Here is a 25293-nt window from a genome sequence, read left to right as displayed (position 1 = left end):
TTTGTTGGTGGGTGAAATCTTGATCTAGAAATGATGGCACACAGAAATAACATTATGATTGTGACATCAATTGGACCTGTGTTGGATGATGTAATCATGTGTGATGGTCAACATCACGGGAGCATGGTCAGTGTATGGAGCTACATGTTGGGCCTGTGTTATCTAGGAATGTGTGTGTTTTACCAATAGGATCATTAGAAGTAGTTAGAACAAGACCTCTCTTATCTTAATCCAATTAGCGCCCAGGCTCTCCTCCATTGCTCCATGGTTTTACAATAAATGGAACGACATAAGCCCGTTTCACACGAGCTTTCTAAACCATGGTCGTTGGGAACGAAATCGCATTCCCGTTATATAATCACAAATTTGCGTCGTGTGAAATGAATCCGAGTGATGAAATCGCCAGGGACCCGCGTAATAAACAACCGGGATCAAGACCTCCTCCAAAAAATCGCAACCCTGTTTAGAATCACCTAGCCTTGATCAAGGCTGTTGCCGTACTGTTCCCCGGCCCGGTTCGCGGTACACGCATGCAGTGCATACACAAATGACATTACCATACGTTGTACAGCGAGAACAGTATAGCGTAGTCGTGAGAACGGTCGTGTCTTTGTATTTTCAACCTCATACACGTGGCTCAAACAACAGCCTTGATGGGTTTGTAAAGCTTTATCGGAATTCCGATAAAAGGGTATTCATGATGTGGGCGTGTCATTCTAAACATTGGCCAATCACAGGCGCGATTGAGAATGACGTATTACTTCTAGCAATCATGCCACGTCCATGTGTGTATGTGTGTGTGTGTACGCTGTACGCTAGCTATATGTACATATGTACTGTACTACGTGCTTTTTATAGCAGTGTCGGGAGCGTGGTGTTTATTAGCTAAGATTGTAAGGGGTCTGAATACGCTGCTGGACGGGTGAGCCGGACATGACTCGCCCGGTCGGTAATGGTGTTGAACAACTTCGAACAACTTGCGTTGTCTTGCGTTTCATTATAACACGAGGACTAGCATCATAATTACAACGTAGCTGGTAGATTTGTCCCAGAATTGGAAGCTGCTGTACTATAAGTGTAACGTTGTAGTGTAGTACTAGTATGTCAAGAGTTAGTTTATGAAATTGAACTTTATTTGTAGTTAATGTTCAGCCACACGCCATCTTCTACCGTCTGTCGACAACACATATTTTCGATCCCCAACTTTGATTTACCGCGAGAAACGTAATGAATAATATATGTCTACATTAATACAAAATAAAAAGCTGTTTTTTTTATCTCATCTGGTCTGTGTTTGTGCTTCAAGGGGATGGAATGTGTTGTACTGTCATATGCCCAACACCGAAGAATTCTTACCAAGTAGCCATCTTGCCGGAAACCCACGACACCTGGATACTTTTTTAACCTTTCTCAAACACATTTCACATGGTCTAATTTTCTTCCTTCTATTTCTAAACCCATGATTGATGCATTAAACGCGGCTGTTATATTTTGTTGAAAGTTTCTGTAGTTGTATTGCAAATTATACACCACTGATTTCCAGCGACTTACAGTTTTGTTTTACTAGTAGGGATTTCTCCCTCGCCCGCCGCCATTATTGCAACTCTACTACAGCCACTGCTTGTTTACAATACGTCGACAAGCACATGTGTGTGAGCGCTTGCAGAACAACGTTGTGATTGACATCGCAGCGAGAGTTTATAGGTCAACCAACAACCAATGAGAACGGGTTGTTAGTAAACATTAGCATAATGAGCTCCGCCCTAAATTTTGGCAGATACAAAACCATCAAGGCGCTACTTGGGAAGTACCCATGTACCGTAAGTGTACCTACGTATGTGTACATACAGTGTACGCTGTACACGTATTATATGCACTGTGTTATGTATGGGGGAGCGATGGCGGAATTCAGTGATGGGGACTGGGATTTTGCAGATCGCGGCTGGCTGTAGCGCCTTGATCAAGGCTAAGAATCGCCGGATCACTCGTGTGAAACGAAACACAGTAGATTACAAAGGTCCTCGGTGATCGCACAACGACCATGCATGCACAAACCATGGGGTTTCTTTACGCACAAACTTTTAAGCAGTACACGTCATTACCTGATGGAGAAAGTTCGTATATTCCACATCCAACAAAATGGTGTCGGCAGCACAAATTGAAAATTAGTTTATTTTATGCTTTCCTCAAAGTCAAAGTTTGTTTCTATGGTTTCTATGACCAAGAAGCTTCCGATCAAGAAAGCCTTGAATCTGGCCTTTTCCGCTTGCAATTTCAAATAAAATGCTTTCGAATACATTCATGTTTGGAGTCGGGACGCTCAGAAATCGTTTATTTGTTATCATTTTGTCAATTTCTTTGATATCCAAACGGCTTGACGTTGCAAAATGTAACGACTACCCAGTGTCATTTTGATTGCATCAAAAACGGGAAAGAAAATCTGTAAACACACGTGTGCAGATAGACTTGACAGTCAGTCCTTTTGATGTTCAACGAAAGCATACACATCGCGCGCACTGCACATACAAAACACAAGTAGGACTTTTCCTTACTCTATTACAGGAGGTAGTAAGAATTTGGTTGTGATCAATCGCTGTACAATTGAAGTACATGTATTTCGCCGCAAATTCTCCACACATGCATACTCTGCCGACGTCAACATCTAGCAAGGGTTGAATCCGATCGAGAAACACTCTGAGCGTCTTTTAATGCACGCAAAAAATAGTGGTGTGGACGCAAACCCTCTCGCTTATCTCTCGTTTTTTAATTTAAATTTACACTGAATGAACTCGGAGAACACATTATTTTAAGGTAAAAAATCTGGAAGATTCTTATGCCTGGAAAACACATTGGTGCGCCAAAAAATGATCGATGGTAACCTAAAGCAAACACATGACATTGCACGGGACACTGACAGAGCACCAGCGAACTGATATATAACCCACAGTGCGATCTCGCATAAACAAGGGACGTCGGGAACGCAATGTGCGTGGTCGTGTGAATGTTGGTCATAAAATCGCAAACAACCTTTGTGGCAGACAACTGGCGCCCACAACAAGGGACGTTGGTCTTCGGCTCTCGTGTGAAAAGGGCTATAGGATCTGCATATAGGCCGCCTGTTGAGGTATATAGAGACAGTGGTGGGAAATTATTCCTTACATTTACGAGGGAAAAATTGCTATACTGCTGCACATGGGAAAGGTCGACCAAGTGTTTGTATCCCTCGTGTGCACACCATTGTTTTTTCTACCTACATCTTCCACTCTATTTCTGTTCTTTTCATTTCTCCTTTTTATTCCCCACTTCCCTCCCTACTCTACAACTTAACACCCGTATACCTACCTACACCCATTTCCCACTACATCATTACCATTGTTTTTCGCTTCCATTTTACCCATAAACCTGTCAACTTGAATGATCCGATACCACGCAACAGACCTTCACCCTCCGTTTAAAAAGAGTTACATACAAATAGAAAAATATATGACAAATAAATAGATGTCAACAAAATATTAATAAATAAACAAATAGGCCCGTAAAAAGAAAGGTAAACAAATAAATGAATGAATGAATAAGTAAAAAAATGTATATATATATAAAGAAAAAACTTAAATGGGTTTGACTGGAAAAAGAGAAGCAATCACTGGTATGAAACCTATAGAGACGTCATATCGCAAAACAAGAGAGACTTTTATGAACATAACTTAGACAAATACGAGCTATAGTAGATTGCCAAAATCAAGATGACTGCTCACGTAGTATAAAACATTGTGAGAAACGGCTCTCTCTGAAGTAATGTAGTTTTAGAGAAAGAAGCAATTTTCCACTAATTTGATTTCGAGACCTCAGATTGAGAATTTGAGGTCTCGAAATCGAGCATCTGAAAACCTCGTGTGACAAGGTTTTTTTTTTCATTATTATCTCGCAACTTGGACAACCGATTGAGCTAACACGTTTTCACGGGTTTGTTATTTTATGCATATGTTGAGATACGCCAAGTGAGAAACTGGTCTTTGACAATTAGCAATTGTGTCCAGTGTCTTTAAGCCTAATATTATCCTAAAGTATAAAGATAAAAGAGTTAAATCTTATATAAAATTGAAGCTTGAAAATAAGCTTTACTCTAAACGTAATTTTGTTTTAAATTATTAATTAATTAACCTTGAGATCTTCATTTGCATATTTAATTAGTAAATCTTAGTAGAGCGCCATATCTCAATAAGTATACTTCCGGGTCAACCGGAAGTTGGCCCATTTTTTGTTTCAGTTATACTACACAATCAATCTTCATTTTTTGTCTCAGTTATAGACTCCTTTTAAATTTTTACTTTGGAAAACCGTGACCCCATGTTGACCTCTACTTCCGGGTCAACCTGAATTGGGACCAGCTCTCAAGACCTATACAACCTATTTCAAACTTGTTCCAGTTTCCACGACCCCATGTTTACCTCTACTTCCGGGTTAACCTGAATTGGGACCATATCTCAAGAACTATACAACCGATTTTCAAACTTTGTTTTCAGTTGCACATTCCTTTGTGTTAAATATTAACTTTAAAAAATGTGTCCCCTTGTTGATCTCTACTTCAGGGTCAATCGGAAGTGGGACCATACCTCAAGAACTACACCACTAATTTTCAAACCCTTTTTCACTTAGAGACTCTTAACAAAATTTGGCCCCCATATTGACCTAGCTCTACTTCCAGGTCAACCGGAAGTGGGACAATATCCCAAGAACTTCACAACCGATGTTCAAACCTTTTTTCAGTTATAGCCTAACAAACAATACAGTATCGGGCCAATGGTGACATGTACCGGCGTCGAGTTTCGATACGGTGCCGTTAATTATGATGATGATATTGAGCCAGAATTGGGTCAGTGCTGGCCTTCTTCCGGTCAAGCGTCATGTCCTTGCTAGTAAAGTACCTACACTGGGCCAATGTCGGTTTTATAGAGGCAAACTATTTAGTTAGGACGGAGGTTTGCCTGTCTTGGCCAATATTGGTTTTGTGCGGCACACCGTTTCGGCAAAATGATGAACCTTTAATGGGCCAATGCTGGTTTTGTAGCGGTGCACCATTTTGGGAAAGTGGTAGAAAACCTGTAGTGGTCCAATACTGGTTTTGCGGCACACCATTTGGGAAAACAGGCAGAAAACCTCTCATTGAGCCAATACTGGTTTTGCAGCACACTATTTGGGAAAACAGGTAGAAAACCTCTCATTGAGCCAATACTGGTTTTGTAGCTGCACACCATTTTTTGTAAAAATGGTATCATATAGAAAACCTTTTCGGGGCCAATCATGCCAATACTGGCTTTAGCAAAACGGTAAAGAAATATGTTCTAATTACTAAACCGACTTGATATTTAAAAAGGAATTAGCCCATGCAAGTTATTGAAGCTGGGTGGATTTCACAAAGAGTAGTCTTATCTCGAGTTAGGAAGAGTTAATCGTCCTAACTTAGGACTAGCCATACGTTTCTTATATCTCCAAGGACTATGTCCTAAGTTAGGACTAGGCCTAACTCTCTGTGAAATCGACCCCATTATGAGAAACCGAATACTATTAATAAAACATAATTCTAAAATGTATACCTCCTTTATTATTTTATTGGTTTTTACATAGCATTTTTATTTTGATTTATTCATTGCTGCTGTTTTTTCATTTTTCATGTTTTTTGTTTATCATGGACAATTACACTTTATTGTAATGAACTTTTTTATTGCAAAGTAATTTCATTTAAATTTAATATATTTGATATACTTTTTGCATTTTTATTTTATTAATAAAAATTTACGAGTTAAAATGCTGGTTGAATTTTCGTCTGATAATGAAAGTTTTACTTTCTGTCATCTGTCTACTGGTTTGTTGGCGGCACACCATATTGGCAAAATGGTAGAAAACTCTGGAACGCCAAAGAGGCATTTAATCATCGGTGGTGGTCTTTTGCAACCGGTGATCAAATTTGTCATCGGTGGTGGTCCTATGCAATCGGTGGTCAACTTTAGTGATCGGTGGTGGCTTTTTGCAATCGGTCAACTTTAGGGATCGGTGGTGCCTTTTTGCAATCGGTCAACTTTAGTGATCGGTGGTGGCTTTTTGCAATCGGTCAACTTGAGGGATCGGTGGTGGCTTTTTGCAATCGGTCAACTTAAGGGATCGGATGTGGCTTTTTGCAATCAGTCAACTTTAGGGATCGGTGGTGGCTTTTTGCAATCGGTCAACTTTTGCAACCGGTGATGGAATGTTGGGATATCCGAATTTTGCGTCCGGTCGGTGCAGGCCTACTTCAAAACCTATGATTGTGTAGATTGTGGATATTAATTGTTGTTATTTTCTAGTTCACACCACCATGGAGGATAAATTACACGCAGCGGGTTGACTGACTTGCGAAACATTTTTCGAAGAATACCATTTTATAACTATGTAAGGGGGAACGCAACAAACATCAAATTAATCAGCTCTTTCTAAAAAGATAATAATAATAATAACAAATGGGTAGGAGAGGGTGTGGAAGGGTATCTATGTCCCACAATTGGTTGTCGTCTTCCGGAAATGGTGTATGCCGGGGAAATACAAATATTTATATTCAGTGAAGGGAAATGTTTTTGAACACGAGTTTCTACCGATAGTTTTGTGTGTCAGGGGAAATCTGAAATCATACAAGTAGCTCTGTGTAAACAGGGGCCTTATTCATGAAGCCCTCGTAAATCGGTCACTTACGTGGCTCTAAGTAAGACGTTAGTAAGACTTTAGTAAGCCCTTACGTGTTATTCACGAAGCATTCGTATCGCTTTACTACCGCGTTACTTACTAAACCTCTCGTAACGCCTTCTTAAGCGGGAACACGCTTGAGCTGAACAGTCATGGATTTGTTATGTAATTCACTGGAGCGTGATCTCATTGTCCAGAACATACAGTGACTGGACTGGACTATAGAAGACATGGAGAGCCAGACTAAAGCAAGGAGGAAGACCGTTGTCCCGCAACGCGAGGAGGAGGCAAAGGGGAATCATTGGAAGGCGAAGTTTCTCAACTGCTGAGATAGTGAAGTTAGTTGACCTTGTTGCATTGAATTGGTAGGTGCTTAATAACAAATCTTCAGATGTTGTAACGCTGAAGAGAAAGGCCGACACCTCGGCAAATGTTGAAAAAGTCCTCAGAACTACCAAAGTGGTTCATCACAAATGGGATGACATTCAGAGATTTCGCAAGCTTTCACACGACGCAAACATACAATGAGAGTACAAAATGTAGTTGGTTACCCCTTAACTAAAAATATAAAATAAATAAATAAACGAAGTAAATAAACGAAGTAAATAAAGTAAACGAAGTAAATACTACAGAGCAACTCGTTCGCACCTAACCTCCCGACTTGACATGGGAAACTCTGTCCTCTATGGACTGCATAATAAATTTACCGCTTGTGTCGCCTTAAAAATATTGCCGTCAGAATTGTAACCCGGTCCAACACTAGAGTCACATCACACCTATCCTACAAGATCTACATTGGCTACCCATTAAGGATAGAATCATCTTCAAGATCCTTGTGTATGTCTATCGCTCATTTCAAAAGGCACTTTATCACCATATCTCTCAGAAGGACTCCAACCCCATACTTCCAACCGCCAGTCTATATGCGATCTAATAACAAACATCTTTTAAGGAAACCCCTGGCCAAAACATCATGGGGTGAAAGATCAATTACTTCTGCTGCTCCTTCATTATGGAACGACTTGCCGGATCATGTTAAACTTTCTTCATCAATAGCTTTGTTAAAAACTTCCCTCAAGCCTCATCTAATGAGGACTTTATAACTTTTTCCCGTTTCTTGTGTCACTGCGCCATGAGCCCATTTAGATGGATACCCGCGCATTATACATGCACACTATTATTATTACTATTAACTAAACAAATAATTATTTAAAGGCAGTGGACACTATTGGTAATTACTCAAAATAATTATTAGCATAAAACCTTAAAAAGCCACCACCGATCACTAAAGTTGACCGATTGCAAAAAGCCATCAACGGTTGCAAAAGTTGACCGATAGCAAAAAGCCACCACCGATCAATAAAGTTGACCAATTGCAAAAAGCCAGCACCGATCACTAAAGTTGACCGATTGCAAAAAGCCACCACCGATCACTAAAGTTGACCGATTGCAAAAAGCCACCACCGGTCCCTAAAGTTGACCGGTTGCAAAAAGCCACCACCGATCACTAAAGTTGACCGATTGCAAAAAGCCACCACCGATCACTAAAGTTGACCGATTGCAAAAAGCCACCACCGATCCCTAAAGTTGACCGATTGCAAAAAGCCATCAACGGTTGCAAAAGTTGACCGATAGCAAAAAGCCACCACCGATCAATAAAGTTGACCAATTGCAAAAAGCCAGCACCGATCACTAAAGTTGACCGATTGCAAAAAGCCACCACCGATCACTAAAGTTGACCGATTGCAAAAAGCCACCACCGGTCCCTAAAGTTGACCGGTTGCAAAAAGCCACCACCGATCACTAAAGTTGACCGATTGCAAAAAGCCACCACCGATCACTAAAGTTGACCGATTGCAAAAAGCCACCACCGATCCCTAAAGTTGACCGATTGCAAAAAGCCATCAACGGTTGCAAAAGTTGACCGATAGCAAAAAGCCACCACCGATCAATAAAGTTGACCAATTGCAAAAAGCCAGCACCGATCACTAAAGTTGACCGATTGCAAAAAGCCACCACCGATCACTAAAGTTGACCGATTGCAAAAAGCCACCACCGGTCCCTAAAGTTGACCGGTTGCAAAAAGCCACCACCGATCACTAAAGTTGACCGATTGCAAAAAGCCATCCCGATCACTAAAGTTGACCAATTGCAAAAAGCCATCACCAAACACTAAAGTTGACCGATTGCAAAAAGCCAATCCGATCACTAAAGTTGACCGATTGCAAAAAGCCATCACCGATCACTAAAGTTGACCGAATGCAAAAAGCCACCACCGATCCCTAAAGTTGACCGGTTGCAAAAAGCCACCACCGGTCCCTAAAGTTGACCGATTGTAAAAAGCCACCACCGATCACTAAAGTTGACCGATTGCAAAAAGCCACCACCGATCACTAAAGTTGACCGATTGCAAAAAGCCATCACCGATCACTAAAGTTGACCGAATGCAAAAAGCCACCACCGATCCCTAAAGTTGACCGGTTGCAAAAAGCCACCACCGGTCCCTAAAGTTGACCGATTGCAAAAAGCCACCACCGATCACTAAAGTTGATCGATTGCAAAAAGCCACCACCGATCACTAAAGTTGCTCGATTGCAAAAAGCCATCACCGATCCCTTAAGTTGACCGGTTGCAAAACCCACCACCGGTCCCTAAAGTTGACCGATTGCAAAAAGCCATCACCGACACTAAAGTTGACCGATTGCAAAAAGCCACCACCGACACTAAAGTTGACCGATTGCAAAAAGCCACCACCGATCACTAAAGTTGACCGATTGCAAAAAGCCATCACCGATCCCTCAAGTTGACCGATTGCAAAAAGCCATCACCGATCCCTAAAGTTGACCGATTGCAAAAAGCCACCACCGATCACTAAAGTTGACCGATTGCAAAAAGAGTTAGTAATTTAACAAATTATTGATTTAATATGACATTGACCTTCAAGCTTCATCATACCGTGGCTTTTCTTCGAAAATTACTTCATCTTTTTAACTAAAGTCTAGACTCCCTTGGAAAGCTCATAATACTTCGGTTGGTTGAAAGACCGGCCCTATATTAGACTTGACTCAAGTCCCAATCCCGTGCCATCCCCAGAAAACTACTGTTTTGTGATGCTCTGCATTCCAAAACCTGTTCCGCATGCGGGACAGGGACTTGACGCAGTCGCCTGGTATGTAAATGTATTCACTTATGAATATGTAACATTGTTACGTGATACGTTTTGACCAATCAAACGCACCCAAAAAGAAGACTAGTTCATTTGTCACTTGTGGGTTAAGTACTTAGTTGATGATTGAAATGCATTTTTGAATAACCAATTAATTATAAAAAGAAAAGCACTAAATGTTCATTTTAATTTAAGTAATACGTTGTAACATACATTGGGGTCGGTTTTGTTTGCAAAATTTGAATTTTTGGAAGTGCAATAAAACGACTTATGACACCGACACCCCCTTGTCTGCTAATGAGTTTACCCGCCCCACGTGCGTGCCGCGTATAGACGCGTGCCTTACAACGTCTTCTACTGTGATGTCACAGAGTATAATGAATATTTTACCGGCAGGGCAGCGCTTCCACGATCCCATTGGTTTTGTACATCTCCCCATTCGGGGAGATTTTCCAATAACAACGTGCAGAGTAAGAAACGACTTCGTCAAGTCCCATTCTCGGGACCACATTTTGACGGCTAGCGCGCACTGTACTGTATGCTACGGGGTTGTTTCATAGTAAGTTGAGGTAATAGCTAGGGACCTCTCACACGAGAAGTGGACTTGAATCAAGTCTAGCCCTTTATAGATAAACAGACAATAGACGGACTTTGTAATTTGTTACTAGATACTCGATGCTTGCTACCAGCAGTGCGGACTCAAACTACATGTAGACTACATTCTGCGCAGACGCAGACAACCAATCCGCAAGTTTAGTGCTTCGCTTTTTGAGTGCCATTTAATACATCGTATATCGTTCGTCTGATATTGCTACTCGACAACTGGGTATTGCCGACTTACACTCGTTGGAGCCACACACATCTACACAATCACCCCTACAGCACACCTATACGTTAGAGGACACCTACCGGTATTGTACTTTCTGTTGTTCCTGTATTGAAGCGATCACCATTGGTTTTGTACACAAAGGACTTGTGAGGACACCTGAAAACAAAGAACCGACTAGTGAGGACCTATTGACCCTTTTGTTAATGTTCTTGGACGTAAGGCAATACAAACACTCCATTGTTCAGTGAGTTTACATCTTGGTATTACCGACTTATTACACTCTAAGGGGCCAGTTACACCTACAAGTTGTCACACCATTTTTTCGTGAATAGGCATCGGTGTTTACAAGAGTTCAAGTGTTGTTTTACAATGGGTTCAACAGAATCATGTGACTACCACAGAAACATCACGGAAGAGTATTTGTCAGAGTGGATCTTCGATTCCGTGGATTTCTTCATCATTACCGTAGGTGTGCCTATAATCTTAGGCCTAGGTCTTCTCACCAACTTGTTACTTTTGTTCGTCTTTTTCCGCAGTCCCCGACTAAGATCGGAAACTGATTTGTACTTATCAAACTTGGCACTGTCCGATGTGCTCTTTTTGATCTTGTTTTCTGGGAAAGATTTGGGGAGGGTTGCCTTCTCGCAAGTTTCAAAGCATGAGCCATTCGGCAGTACTCTTGGCTGCGTCACATTTAACTTTGCATTAAACACGGCATTGGAGACATCAATTGCACTGGTTACCATGGTGACGTTTGAAAGATACCTCGCATTGTGTCATCCAATCAAGTATCTTGAGATGCGCAGTCGGAGACGAACCTACAAAAAGGTTGCAATCTGCTGGGGCATTGGAGTAGGTTTTTCACTAATCATAACTCCACTATTCGCTAAACATCGGGTCATATGCCTACGGTGGCCCGAAGAAGACATGTACAAAGGATTCCCCTCAAAGATTTCACGTTGCGGTCCCATACCGGGAGCTGAGTGGATGCAGTACGTCAGCGAGCCTCTTCTTGTCATCCCTTGGTGTATTGCAATGATCGGTAACGTCTACATGTATGCTCGCATCATCCACATACTGAACAAACGCAAAAGCTTTTACGCAGATCGCAAGAATGCAAAATCTAATTCAAAGGCGCGGCACATCCGTAACCAAGTCGCGAAGATGTTGGTAGTTAACGGTGTGGTGTTCTTCTTATGTCAAGCTCCTTTCACTTTGTTAATTCTTACTGGTTGGATCTGCTCATTCTTTGAGGGTGCTGATAATCCTATCAGTGTTCTTCTTGGGAAGTACGCAGATTGGATTGTTCAGATCCCCCTACGGATTAACACTGTTGTTAATCCAATCATTTACTGCGCGTTTAACGCACAATACAGAGCTGCGTTTACCGAGGCGTTTGAATGCGTTAGACGGCGTGGACGGCACTCAGCCAACTCACTTCAAGCAGTTAGTCAATCTACTGCACAGAGCGTCTGTTCTATCGACATAGGTGAAACTAAACTGTAAAGAATGGTGACTGGTACAACAAAAGCAGTGAAATGTCCTGTTTGTGACCTAAACTGTCAAATTAATGAGATTGTCATAGACAACAACAGACATTGCCAAGTAAACATTTAATTTCGTTTGTTTGAAACTTAACATTTCACTTTATAGTTGCTTTTCTCAACCACCTAATTTCGGGAATCAATGGGTGCGTTCGTTTAGCTTCCCTGGGTCATCCCCGGTCTGCCCCGGTGTGTTCAAATAGCTTTTGACGTCATTCCAGGGGCTCACCCAGGTCAGCCCCCAGTGCCCTGCTTATGGAGTGGGTCACTTGGGGGCTGGCCTCAGGTAAACGACGTCACTACGCGAGCGGTGAGTGGTCGTTAGTTTAGCCCTTGTCATGGGCTCACCCGAGTGAGCACCGCGAGGTAGACCCAGGGTAGCTTAACGAACGCACCATAAGAGCGTTATTTGACGTGTCGAAACCAAGTGGAAACGACATCTTACTCAAGAGCCAGCGTTACTGATCACCGTAGTGCGGGTTCGAATCCCAGTCGTGACAGTTATGTACTTTTTACATTCTTTTTATCCTTTTGTGTCGATTTTACGACGAGTTAGGACTTTAGTTCTGTATATATATACAGAACTAAAGGCTAGTCCTAACTCATCGTAACTCGAGATAGGGTCAAATCCATCCCCATATTTGATTGGCAGCATATTACGCCACGGTACCTTGTAAACTATTACACTTTGTTATTTAAATGAGTAGGTCTCGTAGATCAGAACGTAGCTCTACATAGCTTACTATGTGAATACTGTAGCGCTTAGAAATTTGAAATTAAATAATTTGTAGCGATAGTAGGCTTATCACGTTGTAATGGCCACATTTTCACCTGATCTAAAACCCAGTGTTTCATGTGAGCTTTTGGACGATGGAAATCGTCAAGTCTTTCGTTTACCAACACATTGTTTTTACCAGTTTTTACTGGATAATTTAGAATTGTTGATTACTTTACTTCTGAGCACCATTTTCTTTTTAAATATTATTAAATTGGTTTTACAGCTTGTGTATTTTCTTTTAAATATAATTAACATTATGTGTTTTGTTTTGTTTTTATATTTTCTTTTTTAATAGCTTGATACCTTGAAAAACAAAAAAAAAACACACAGAAACAAAAGGAAAACAATAATATAAGTTCACCTGACTTAGTAAATGAAGTATACGCTATCAGGCATATCGAATTGATTCACAATACACTATGTTGTATGTCGTCTTTGTAGTGGTTGATGTTAATATAAGAGGTTTTAGGGATTTTATCAACGCTGTACCAACACGACCTGACGCAAATGACGTCATCGTCACAACAAACTCGTTTGCGTTATTTGGGTGACTTTTTGTCCCCCATGATCGTATTACAGTGCAGTACGCACTTTAAGCGAAGTGACCCTTTTTAGCTTTAGTATTGGTTGGAAATGCGTGAATAACATAAAACTAATGCATAAGCGGTCCATGCATTAATTATTTGTAGGAAATGTATTTGCCTGAATTCACAAACTATAATAATATTACTTCGACTGGTTATATATTACAACCATGCAGTTTGAGCTGTAAATTGTAAAGGGGATTTCGGGTGGAGTGACAAGATAGTTAATTTAATTACCTTTGGATGTTTAAATTGGCCATTTGGACGGTTTTAATGATGACTGATGGAGCAAAGCGAAACGTATTAACCAGTCAAAGGCAATACAACTTCCTAAGATTGAGACGAAAATATTTTTGTGACATTGTTTTCCTCATTTCTCAAATAAAATGACAGCACCTCAGTCTGTGATGTTTTAAGGGAGGCTTTCTGCTATCATTATCGTCAAACTGTGTGTCTGAATGTAAATCTGCAGACAGTGTGTTTTGTGTTACAAAAAGTCTCCAAACCCTTTAGGGGAGACGCGTATACCCGTTGTACATGCCTAAATAATACCCGTGAATATGACTTGCTCAGGTCTCAAAAACTACAGCACCAGTACCAACACCAGCAAGTAGTATTTTGAAGGAAGCTTTGTACCAGAATTATCTCCAAACCGTTTAAAAGTTTAATGTAAACTAAGATACCACTGAGACCGGTTTGAAAATTGGATGTTGGAGTACACATGTAAAAGTAGGAGAATAAGAATCAATTGAAACAGTGAGCATAACAATAAGTGTGTTGGAATTAAAGGCAATGGACGCTGGTAATTGCTCAAAATAATCATTAGCATAAAACCTCAATTGTAGCGAGTAATGTGGAGAGGTTGATAAGTATAAAACATTGTTAGAAACGGCTCCCTCTGAAGTGAAGTGGTTTTTGAGAAAGAAGTTACTGTCCGAGAATTTGACTTCGAGACCCCAAAATTTGACAAGGATGTTTTTTCATAGTTGTCTCGCCACTTCGACGACCAACATTCAGTTCAAATTTTCACAGAATTGTTATTTCATGCATATTTTGAGATACACTAAATGAGAAGACTAGTGTTTGACAATTACCAATAGTGTCCAGTGTCTTTAATCAAGGCACACTACGACTGAGGAAAATGTTCGGGAGAAAAATTGAAGGTAATCATTGGTAGTTGATTGAATGAAAGGGGAGCAAATTGGATGAAACAGAAATACTTTGGGAGCTTTCGATTTGGGACGGTAGGGCGTACAGGACGGATCGAACGCGGCTGTCCGGGTGTCCACGCTCCCGACACGGCCACGTGGTCACGGTTCAGTACAATGTATAACAACCGTAACAACGCGAACAAAATGAAACCACTCCGTCGTGCTATACAGACCGAACTTGATTTCAACCCAAGACCGTCCTCAAACTCTGCAGGACGGAAACTTGTCAGTTTTGCGCATGCGCCGATCGATTTTAGCGCTCCCTTTACCATCCACTTCCTCCTCCCGCCCCTAATCGACAGCTCCATATTGTCCATTTGGTTGCGATGTAAGTGACAAAGGGGTGGGATCCTTTTTAAAAAGGAACGTAGTTATTGTAGTTGAATGCATAATAATAATTATTATGATTTATTAAGTTTTATGCGAAAGTTTTATAAAAAATATGTACACATGCGCATTACAACAATGTACAGATATTAACAATAATTACAAAAAATAAAAAATGGAAATTGTACTGAAAATTACGAGAACAATTTAATAGATTTTAATGTGGCCTTTTACCGACTGTCGTTTAATTTCTGTTGTTTGATTTTTAAACGACAGTCGTCGGTAAAAGGCCAAATTAAAATCTAATAAAAAGCCTGGCGGAATAAATGGGTTTTGAGCAATGTTTGTTGGTGATCCTGATTGCATGTGGGAGAGTATTCCAAAGTTTAGGAGCAACACACTCGAAAGCGCGATCTCCCATGCAGAGTACTTTACAGAGTAGTTACATGTAACTAGGAATGGAAGTGTCATTAAAACTACGAAGACGTTTCCCAGTGGGCAAAATACGTTGAAATAACGTTGAAACAAGGTCATGCCCGACGTTGAAGTAACGTTGAATAATAGTTGGATTTGCAAATCGTTTTAACGTTGAATGCCGACGTAAAAACAACGTTAAAATCACCACGTTGTTTCAACGTCAAGTTTAGACGTTAAAACAACGTTGAATAATAGTTGGATTTGCAAATCGTTATAACGTTACAACGTCAAAGAACAACCTTAAATCAACGTCGCAAATGTGACGTTGAAACAACGTTGATTTATGGTACTTCAACGTTGCGACGCCAAATCAACCAATATCCAACGTTGAAATAACGTTGTGTGCCCACTGGGTTGGGAGGAACAGCCGTCGATTTCACCAAACTCTTCATAACTCTCAGGACTTAGGACGAGTTCAGTTCCGTATCCGAAGACGTTGGGACTCATTAGACCTATTCTGCGTTAAGACGGGTTACTCGTTCTAACTCGAGATAGGAATAATTCTAGCGTTTCGTGAAATCGGCTGCAGATCTTATTGTAAGAGTAGCAAATAAGGTCAAGTACTTTGAAAAAGTGTTGACAAGAGCTGATGTTGTTAGTGGTGTAGTATTTGGTTAAGTGGTTTTAAAAACAGGCAGTGCAAACTTGTGAGGGGCAATTTGGGGACGCTTATCTCGGTCGTTGTGTATCTATTTAAAGACACTGGACACTATATTTAATTGTCAAATACCAGTCTTCTCACTTGGTGTATCTCAACAGATGTATAAAATAACAAACCTGTGTAAATTTGAGCTCCATCGGTCATCGAAGTTGCAAGATAATAATGAAAGTAAAAACACCCTTGTCACACGAAGTTGTGTGCTTTGTGATGCTTGATTTTGAATCCTCAAATTCTGAACTTGAGGTCTCGAAATCAAGGTCGAGATGATATTTATTTTACCATTATCAAAACTAATGGAGAGACAGCGTACCGGTAACTTCCTGCGGATTAATACAAATTCGCAAAGGATTTTAATTGCTTATCAAGTTTGGGTCATGACGTGAATCCATACTCACTGTGAATACAGATGCTTGTTGTATAATTCTAGAAGTGTCATTTTGTCGTAATTTTTCAGCAAAATGGTTAAAGATATTACTAACTGCGGTGCTGTATTTTTTTTTAGAAATGAGTTAAACAATGTCACAAACATTCTGACGCCACAGAAATAGTATAATATACTATATCGTAAATATCGTATGCTTAATCATTATGCTATTTCGTAAATCTTATTATACTGTATCGTTAATATCGTAAAATATTATGCTATATCGTAATTATCACAAGTTTGTTTCCTACAAGGTAAATACTATCGTACATGTTATAATAGTACATATCGTAAGTATGACAATTTAGTGTTACAATACATTAAATATGCACTTCGGTTCCCTCTACGATGCAAGACAGTTAGTCCTTATTATTTGTTCTTAAGTCTATTGATTAAATCTCTTTGGAGTAGTGTTGGTTTTGAAATAAACCGGTGATGAACAACTCAACGTTTCTGATCAGTATTCTGATTGTCTTCTCCCACCCACCTCCTGAAGACAGTCGGAGCACACTGATTGAAACGTTCAGTCGTTGACCACAAGCTATTTTGAGAACCAACACTGCTCAAAAGAGATATTCACATGGTGTTACCGCAAACCTCTCTCAAAGACACTTGACACTATTGGTAATATTGTCAAAGACCAGTCTTATTACTTGGTGTATCTCAACATATAAACATACATAAAAAATACATAAAAAACGCCGAGCTCAATTGGTCGTCGGAGTTGCGAGATAACTATAAAAGACAAAAAAACCTTGTCACACGAAGTTGTGTGCTTTCAGATGCGTGATTTCGAGACCTCAAATTCTAAATCTGAGATCTCAAAGTCAAATTCGTGGAAAATTACTTGTTTCTCGAAAACTACGTCACTTCAAATGGAGCCGTTTCTCACAATATTTTATACTATCAACCTCTCCCCATTACTCGTTACCAAGTGAGGTTTTATGCTGATAACTGTTTTGAGTAATGACCAATAGTGTCCACTGCCTTTAAGCCCTTTTCAAACTATAGTACATTTATTTCCTTGGAAACTACCGATAGCTTTTGGTCGATCTGTTCACACTACAGAAAACAACTCCCGGGAAATATTCACAGGAGATAATAAACCCTGCTCAGGGATAGAGTTAATAGAGACGATGTTTAGTTAGATGTGGGGTGGGGTGTGACCAAAGCCTGGACACTTACACCGGGAGAGGATCATACTATTAATGTTCCCTTCGGATAGGTCACATCCAAAAAACAACATCTAAATGACCACTCTCACTCTTCAAAAGTCCTTGTAACGTAACAATAGTCACATGAAGAAGTTTTCTTTTGCGGTGCAACAAAACAACACGGACATGTATTTGGAGCATGGCTAGTGCGTAAAGCGTGCGCTCGCCTCTCACCAGGGTCACCCTGGTTCGATACCTGGCCAGGGCCAGTTGAAAGTTGAGTCATCGTTGGTTTTCTGCTGTGCCACGAGGGTTTCTGCAGACCATCCGGCTTTCTTCCCTTGGGTAAAATCAAACCCTTTCAACCTCTTGCTATGCTCCGTGGTCATAATGGGTTGATGTGGCTGGCTGCCAAAGGCGCCCTTGCATGCCTGCTTCTCGAACACGTTGTAGCCGCGTCCTTCGCAAGTCAGCTCTAGCTGCAAGTAAGGATGATTAGCCTCTCAGGTAAATTATAATGCAGTTACAACGTACATATCACTTTCAGATATATCTTTCAGCTATACTCACTGCGCGTTCAACACAGGCTGTGCACGCTTAAGTATGGCTGTGATTGTACGAACAACGAACTGGGAATTATTTTATCAAAATGTGAAGTCACCAGTTTGTTAAGCAAACAGAGCGCCCTCTGTTGAAAATAGGCTCCACTGAAAATTGTTCGTTGTTTGACCAACACGATTAACTACTCACAGTTACTTCCCTGTATGCATAACGGCGTCCAATTCGATCTAGACAGTGCCATGTGCACTCTCACGTGCACCAGTAGATTTTTTAAGTGTAAATAACTTTGTTGTTTTCCCTTGAAGGTATCAACTTTTCTGATGATGTATCGCACCCATTGCCAGCGTATCCTAGACACGGTGATCAGAGCCAACTTCGACGAGGTCGAGAGCTACCTTCTTCATTTCTGGCAGGGTATGCCAACCCACATGCTCTGTATACTGGACTCACAAATAATCGCCGATATAGTCGGTCTTTGTGATTCGGTTCTTTACAAGGTAAAACAGCCCAATCATTTTGACATGGTCATTTTGAGAACAGCTTTCAATCAGTCACGTGTTTGCGAAAGTGGGAACGACGTAAAAACGAGCGATTTATTTTGTTCAAGCGTTTGTACTTGTTCCCCCAAAACAGGAACGAGGCGTGAATGGGGCCACAGCGTACAATGCCATGCGTTTTGAAGCTTTGTTGGTGCCTTCTTGCTTGTGTACAAATCTTGCTAAGTAAAACAAACCTCCAACCCCCGTAATTAAAAATCGTGGCGTGTCATGGCCTAGCTGTTTAGAATATCAAGTTCAAACTCTGGTACTCTGGTACTTTTGATCAACAAATTGTGGGTGCGAGTCCAAGTCGTGACACCTGTGTCCCCTAATGAAGACACTGTGATGCTTCGTCATTCGGATGGGACGTAAAGCCGGTGGTCCCATGTGTTGTGCAAAGCACGTGAATAAACCTAGCGTACAGAGAAGGGGTTCGTCCCGGCGTTCCTGGTTTGATTGACAGCATATTGCGCCACGGCACCTTTATTTGGTGCTGTATCAGTAGGTCTCATAATTCAAACGTAGTCTCACATACCTTGCAAGAAATACTGCATGTTAAAACGAGTTGAGCGTCGCTGAGTTACAGATATGGGGAATTTGGGGCAATTTGGGGACGCTTATTTCGGTCGTTGTGTATGTATTTAAAGACAGTGGACACTATTGGTAATTGGCAAAGACCGGTCTTCCCACTTGGTGTATCTCAACATATGCATAAAACAACAAGCATGTGAGAATTTGAGCTCGATTGGTCGTCGAAGTTGCGAGATAACTATGATAGAAGAAAACACGCTTGTCACACGAAGTTGTGTGCTTTCAGATGCTTGATTTCGAGACTTCAAATTCTAAACTTGAGGTCTCGAATTCAAATTCGTGGAAAATTACTTCCTTCTCAAAAACTACGTCACTTCAGAGAGAGCCGTTTCTCACAATGTTTTATACTATCAGCCTCTCCCCATTACTCGTTACCAATTGAGGTTTTATGCTGATAATTATTTTGAGTAATTACCAATAGTGTCCACTGCCTTTAATAAGAAGCCACAATATTATAAATAAGTATGTAGTCCTCAGACTTCTCCAAACAATGACATCGTCCAGACAGCTTCAACTAATGTACGTTTGCCAAACCCAACGGTCATGTCACACATGGCAACCAATGACTACAATGCCCATCATATACTTTGTGAGTTGTAACTCACCATACCAAGCAAAATTAAAAGGAAACTGAAATGTGAATGAATTTTCGACATTGCCTCCTTGTAAGATGTCCTTAGTTTGGTTATATAACGATACCAACAATACAATTACTAGAGATTATTATAGGAGGGCCTTAAATATACTGGACACTATTGGTAATTGTCAAAGAACAGTCTTCCCACTTGGTGTAACTCAACATGTGCATAAAATAATAAACCTGTGAAAATTCGAGCTCAATTGGTGGTCGAAGTTGCAAGATAATAACGATAATAAAAGACAAAAACACCCTTGTCACACGAAGTTGTGTGCTACCCGATGCTTGATTTCGGGACTAGTTGTGAGGTCTCGAAACTAAGTTAGTGGAAAATTACTTCTTTCACGAAAACCATGTAACTGCAGAAGGAGCCGTTTCTCACAATGTTTTATACTATAAACAGCTCTCCTTTGCTTGTTACCAAGTAAGATTTTATGCTAACAATTATTTTAAGTTATTACCAATAGTGTCCACTGCCTTTAAAACGCCAAACAGATGAAGTACTAGTCACAGGAGGCAAATCAGTAAAAACTACCAGTGAAATACATGAGCCTTAAAGGAACACGTGCCTTGGATCAGACGAGTTGGTCTTTGAAAAGCGTGTGAAACCGTTTGTTATGAAATGCATATGGTTAGATAGATAATTCAAAAGTAGAATATAATGATCTACACAAATTTGCCTCGAAATTGCGTGGTTTTCCTTTTACTTTGCGAACTAACACGGTCGGCCATTTATGGGAGTCAAAAATTTGACTCCCATAAATGGTCGACCGTGTTAGTCGATGAGGTAAAAGGAAAACCGTGCAATTTTGAGGCATACTTGTGTAGATCATTGTATTCTACTTTTAAAACATCTTTCTGACCATGTACATTTTATATCAAACGGTTACAAGCACCAACTCGTCCGATCCAAGGCATTGTGTTCCTTTAACAGTTTCATAGAAAAATTTGACCAAGAGACAATTAGCAACACAAAAAAAAACACACAATAAAAACAAGGTTGTTTCGTGATGACGACCAAACAACCAGTATTTGCTAGTCTAAAAAAACAGCTGCTTAATTTGGTTTATATGTTACAGGCAATTGCTGGTGTACTAATGCCGTCTGTCACACAAACACTACCAGAGAGTTTGGCGCTGGTTATTGGTACCTTCTCCCAGCGATTGGAAGAATGGCTTCAGACTGCAATGGAGCATCTCCCGGAGTTACTCTGCAACGTCAAGTTCAGAAGTATAACATAAATAATTTTCAACTTAGGACCCTTTTCGAAACCGCGGCTTCGGCTTTACTATAGGATTCAGCTTCAGGCTCCTTCTCTCGTCTGAAGCCCTGAGCACGTATGCAAAGCATTTGAAGGGGCCAAGCTAGCCTGAGCCGAATCCGGAGTCGTGGTTTCGAAAAGGGCCTATATCTTCTTGTACAAAAGGCTAGTCTTTGAAAGAAAGTCAGGTTCCACAAATGGTGGTAACCATAAGTCCAATGATCAAGGGGATTTTGTCACGAATAATGCTTATTTCAATCACCATCTTTTTGAATTTTTAAAACAACTAAAACTCTTATCATATTTATGTTGAGGGTTACCACAAACGGAAAGGGTACCCGATCAAAGGTCAAGTAAGCAACACATTTGGATTTGTTTGCCCCTACAGTGGCAAGATATTTCAGCCAGCTTCTAGAGAGACAAACCTCTCTGAACCATCTCTGCCAAGCCGCAAAGGGTATCACTCAGAACGGTGAGGTCACGTCTCAGATGGCCGAGGATTGGTCAATGGTAGACGTTAGGACGATAGTCAGCCAAACCCTGTATGCAGTGCAAGACATGGGTCCAGCACCACGCCTCTCAAAATGCAAGTTCATTGTAAAATAACTCATGGCAAATTTCAGATATCACATAATTGACCTTTATCACGCTGCCTCCATCTTGGCCAAGTTCCTCGTATCAAATAACAATAATGAATGCTAATGATCATTTTGAAAATAAGAACAGACTATTTTGTTGTTCAAGCCTCGGTTTGGTAATTTATTGATACCAATGGCAGAAATTCAAGATGGCTGCACTGAGATAAATGTCTGTATCGGGAGCTTTTACTAATATAAACCAGTTTTTATAGCGCTTTTCACACCCGAATGACGTCTCAAAGTGCTTCCAACATCCCTTACTCAAAACAAATATTAACCTAAAAACTGACTTGGTAACGAGCATTGGAGAGCTGTTGATAGTATAAAACATTGTGAGAAACGGCTCCCTCTGAAGTAACGTAGTTTTTGAGAAAGAGGTAATTTCTCACTAAAACAATAAAAGACTTCTAGCTAGAAGTCTTTTATTCTTATCTGAAAGCACACAAAATTCGCCAAACAAGGGTGTTTTTTCTTTCATCATTTCCTCGCAATTGCGATGACCAATTAAGCCCAAATGTTCACAGGCTTGTTATTTTATGTTATAATGGGATACACCAAGTGAGGAGACTGGTCTTTGACAATTTTGAGCTCTTTGGGAGAACCCCGTGTGTGCGGCTATACATCAGTCTAGCTCACACAAAAAAGTGGTACCAAGTTCTACTTATAGGTTTTACAAATGTTCCTATTGCTTCCAAGCCATTGTTGTCAACTGTTTTACGACAGCGTTTGTCATGAACATAGATCGAAAGATGTTTGCTAATTGTCAAAGACCAGTGTTCTCACTTGGTGCATTCCATTATAAGCAAAAAATAACAAGCCTGTGAACATTTGGGCCCAATCGGTCATCGAAGTTGCGAGAAAATGTTGAAAGAAAATACACCCTTGTTGGACGAATTTGTGTGCTTTCAGACAAGAATAAAAGACTTCTAGCTAGAAGTCTTTTATTAATTTAGTGAGAAGTTACCTCTTTCTAAAAAAAAAAACTACGTTACTTCAGAGGGAGTCATTTCTCACAATGTTTTATACTATCAACAGCTCTCCAATGCTCATTACCAAGTCAGTTTTTAAGTTAATATTTGTTTTGAGTAATTACCAAACTTATACCTTCCCTTTAAACGTAGAGTTTAATGATTCACATAATAATTCACAAAATTTCGAACGAAGTAAAAAGAAACCACAGAATTCCGAGTGAAACTTGTGTGGATCGTACTATTATTTAAAAAACATTTTCCAACCATAATTATACCTTACACAAACGATTCGTATAGCCCATAACGCCCAATCATAGGGCACCGTCTCCATTTCAAATGTAGTGTAGTTTTACCGTATGACCATTAATTTTGATAAAAACTAATCGTGAAGCTGGCAGTACTACTAATAGTTTTGTTTGACAAACAAAGATTTGTGATGGTTCTGGGGGTTAAACAAAAGATGAAATAAACGTATACCTTCATTTATCTTGGGTTTATTTTTGTATTATTATTGTTTTTCTGGTTGGGCAGTTTGTGAACAGTTTCAGGAGCTGCTGGACAATCAATCTTCACTGGAATCTTACACGAACTGGCTGGATAAACACTTGCTGAGCTGCGTTCAAAAGGTAAGATGTACACAAACAAGATGAAAGTCGGGACAAATTGGATGAAGGTTTCAAGTTTAAAAGTATGTACAAAACAAACGGAGCCGTTGTCAACAAGAGTTAAGTGTTCAAAAGGTTCAATATCCCAGGTTTTTATACAAACTTTGTGTATGTAATGTCCCATGCTCTTTTGCACTGTGGAAAAGAACATTTGAAAATGAAGCCTTACAGACATCGCCTTTTTGTTTTGATTTGTAATAAGGAAATAAAAGGGTATAGCGACGAGTTCTTGAACGGTCGTTTAAAACTGACAGGGTCGTTTCCGTGCGCGGAAACGAACATGCAAGGTTTTAAACGGCAGTTTAAGAACGAGTCACTACTCTTTTATTCCCTAATTATAAATCAAAACAAAAAGGCGATGTCTGCAAGGTATAAATGCCTTTTTGGTTAAAAAAAACCAAACAATTGAGTTCACATTTTCACAGGTTTGTTATTTTGTGCATGTTAAGATTCACCAAGTGAGAAGACTTGTCTTTGACAATTACCAAAGGTGTCCAGTGCCTTTAAAATAGTTGCATACCTTTAGTAAGGAATCTAAAAACATTTTGCAATAACAACTAACTACAGAAGCTGTGGATGTAGTATGGATTTTGAGAATCGTTCCTTCGAATCTTGCAGTTGTGAAAAAAAGATATCACGTTTTATCCCAACAAAATTGAATCTGATTCCTCTCTGTTTTTGTTTAAATTCAGTTTACAAATATTTCTGTTGCACTTCTTTTATATATAATGTACACTGTTTTGTAAATCAGCCAGTAGGCTGCAATGAGCAGTTTTTAATAACAATAACAATAACAATAACAATAACAATAACAATAACAATAACAGTAACAGTAACAATAACAATAACAATAACAATAACAATAACAATAACAATAACAATAACAATAACAATAACAATAACAATAACAATAACAATAACAATAACAATAACAATAACAATAACAATCACAATCACAATCACAATCACAATCACAATCACAATCACAATCACAATCACAATCACAATCACAATCACAATCACAATCACAATCACAATCACAATCACAATCACAATCACAATCACAATCACAATCACAATCACAATCACAATCACAATCACAATCACAATCACAATCACAATCACAATCACAATCACAATCACAATCACAATCACAATCACAATCACAATCACAATCACAATCACAATCACAATCACAATCACAATCACAATCACAATCACAATCACAATCACAATCACAATCACAATCACAATCACAATCACAATCACAATCACAATCACAATCACAATCACAATCACAATCACAATCACAATCACAATCACAATCACAATCACAATCACAATCACAATCACAATCACAATCACAATCACAATCACAATCACAATCACAATCACAATCACAATCACAATCACAATCACAATCACAATCACAATCACAATCACAATCACAATCACAATCACAATCACAATCACAATCACAATCACAATCACAATCACAATAACAATAACAATAACAATAACAATAACAATAACAATAACAATAACAATAACAATAACAATA

At 39.8% G+C, this 25293-nt stretch overlaps 2 protein-coding genes across 3 annotated transcripts in view; both read left to right on the top strand.

Annotated features, from left to right (window-relative positions):
* The window catches only part of LOC139943176 (regulatory factor X 4-like), a 93254-nt gene that overhangs the window by 58678 nt on the left and 9283 nt on the right, over nt 1-25293 (top strand). For both annotated transcript variants that reach the window (XM_071939990.1, XM_071939989.1), the window contains exons 7-10: nt 18736-18927; nt 21277-21427; nt 21847-22044; nt 23599-23693. In XM_071939990.1, the coding sequence (XP_071796091.1) occupies nt 18736-18927; nt 21277-21427; nt 21847-22044; nt 23599-23693 (636 nt within the window). The remainder of the gene's footprint in view (nt 1-18735; nt 18928-21276; nt 21428-21846; nt 22045-23598; nt 23694-25293) is intronic.
* On the top strand, nt 10363-12784 carry LOC139943177 (neuromedin-U receptor 2-like). The gene has a single exon (XM_071939991.1). It carries the CDS (start codon nt 11079-11081, stop codon nt 12213-12215), a length of 1137 nt encoding a protein of 378 aa, XP_071796092.1. The 5' UTR covers nt 10363-11078; the 3' UTR covers nt 12216-12784.

Source organism: Asterias amurensis, chromosome 10 (assembly GCF_032118995.1).
Source record: "Asterias amurensis chromosome 10, ASM3211899v1".
Classification (NCBI taxonomy): Eukaryota; Metazoa; Echinodermata; class Asteroidea; order Forcipulatida; family Asteriidae; genus Asterias; species Asterias amurensis.
Note: the sequence above shows the minus strand (reverse complement) of the source record. Positions and strands in the feature narration are given on the sequence as shown.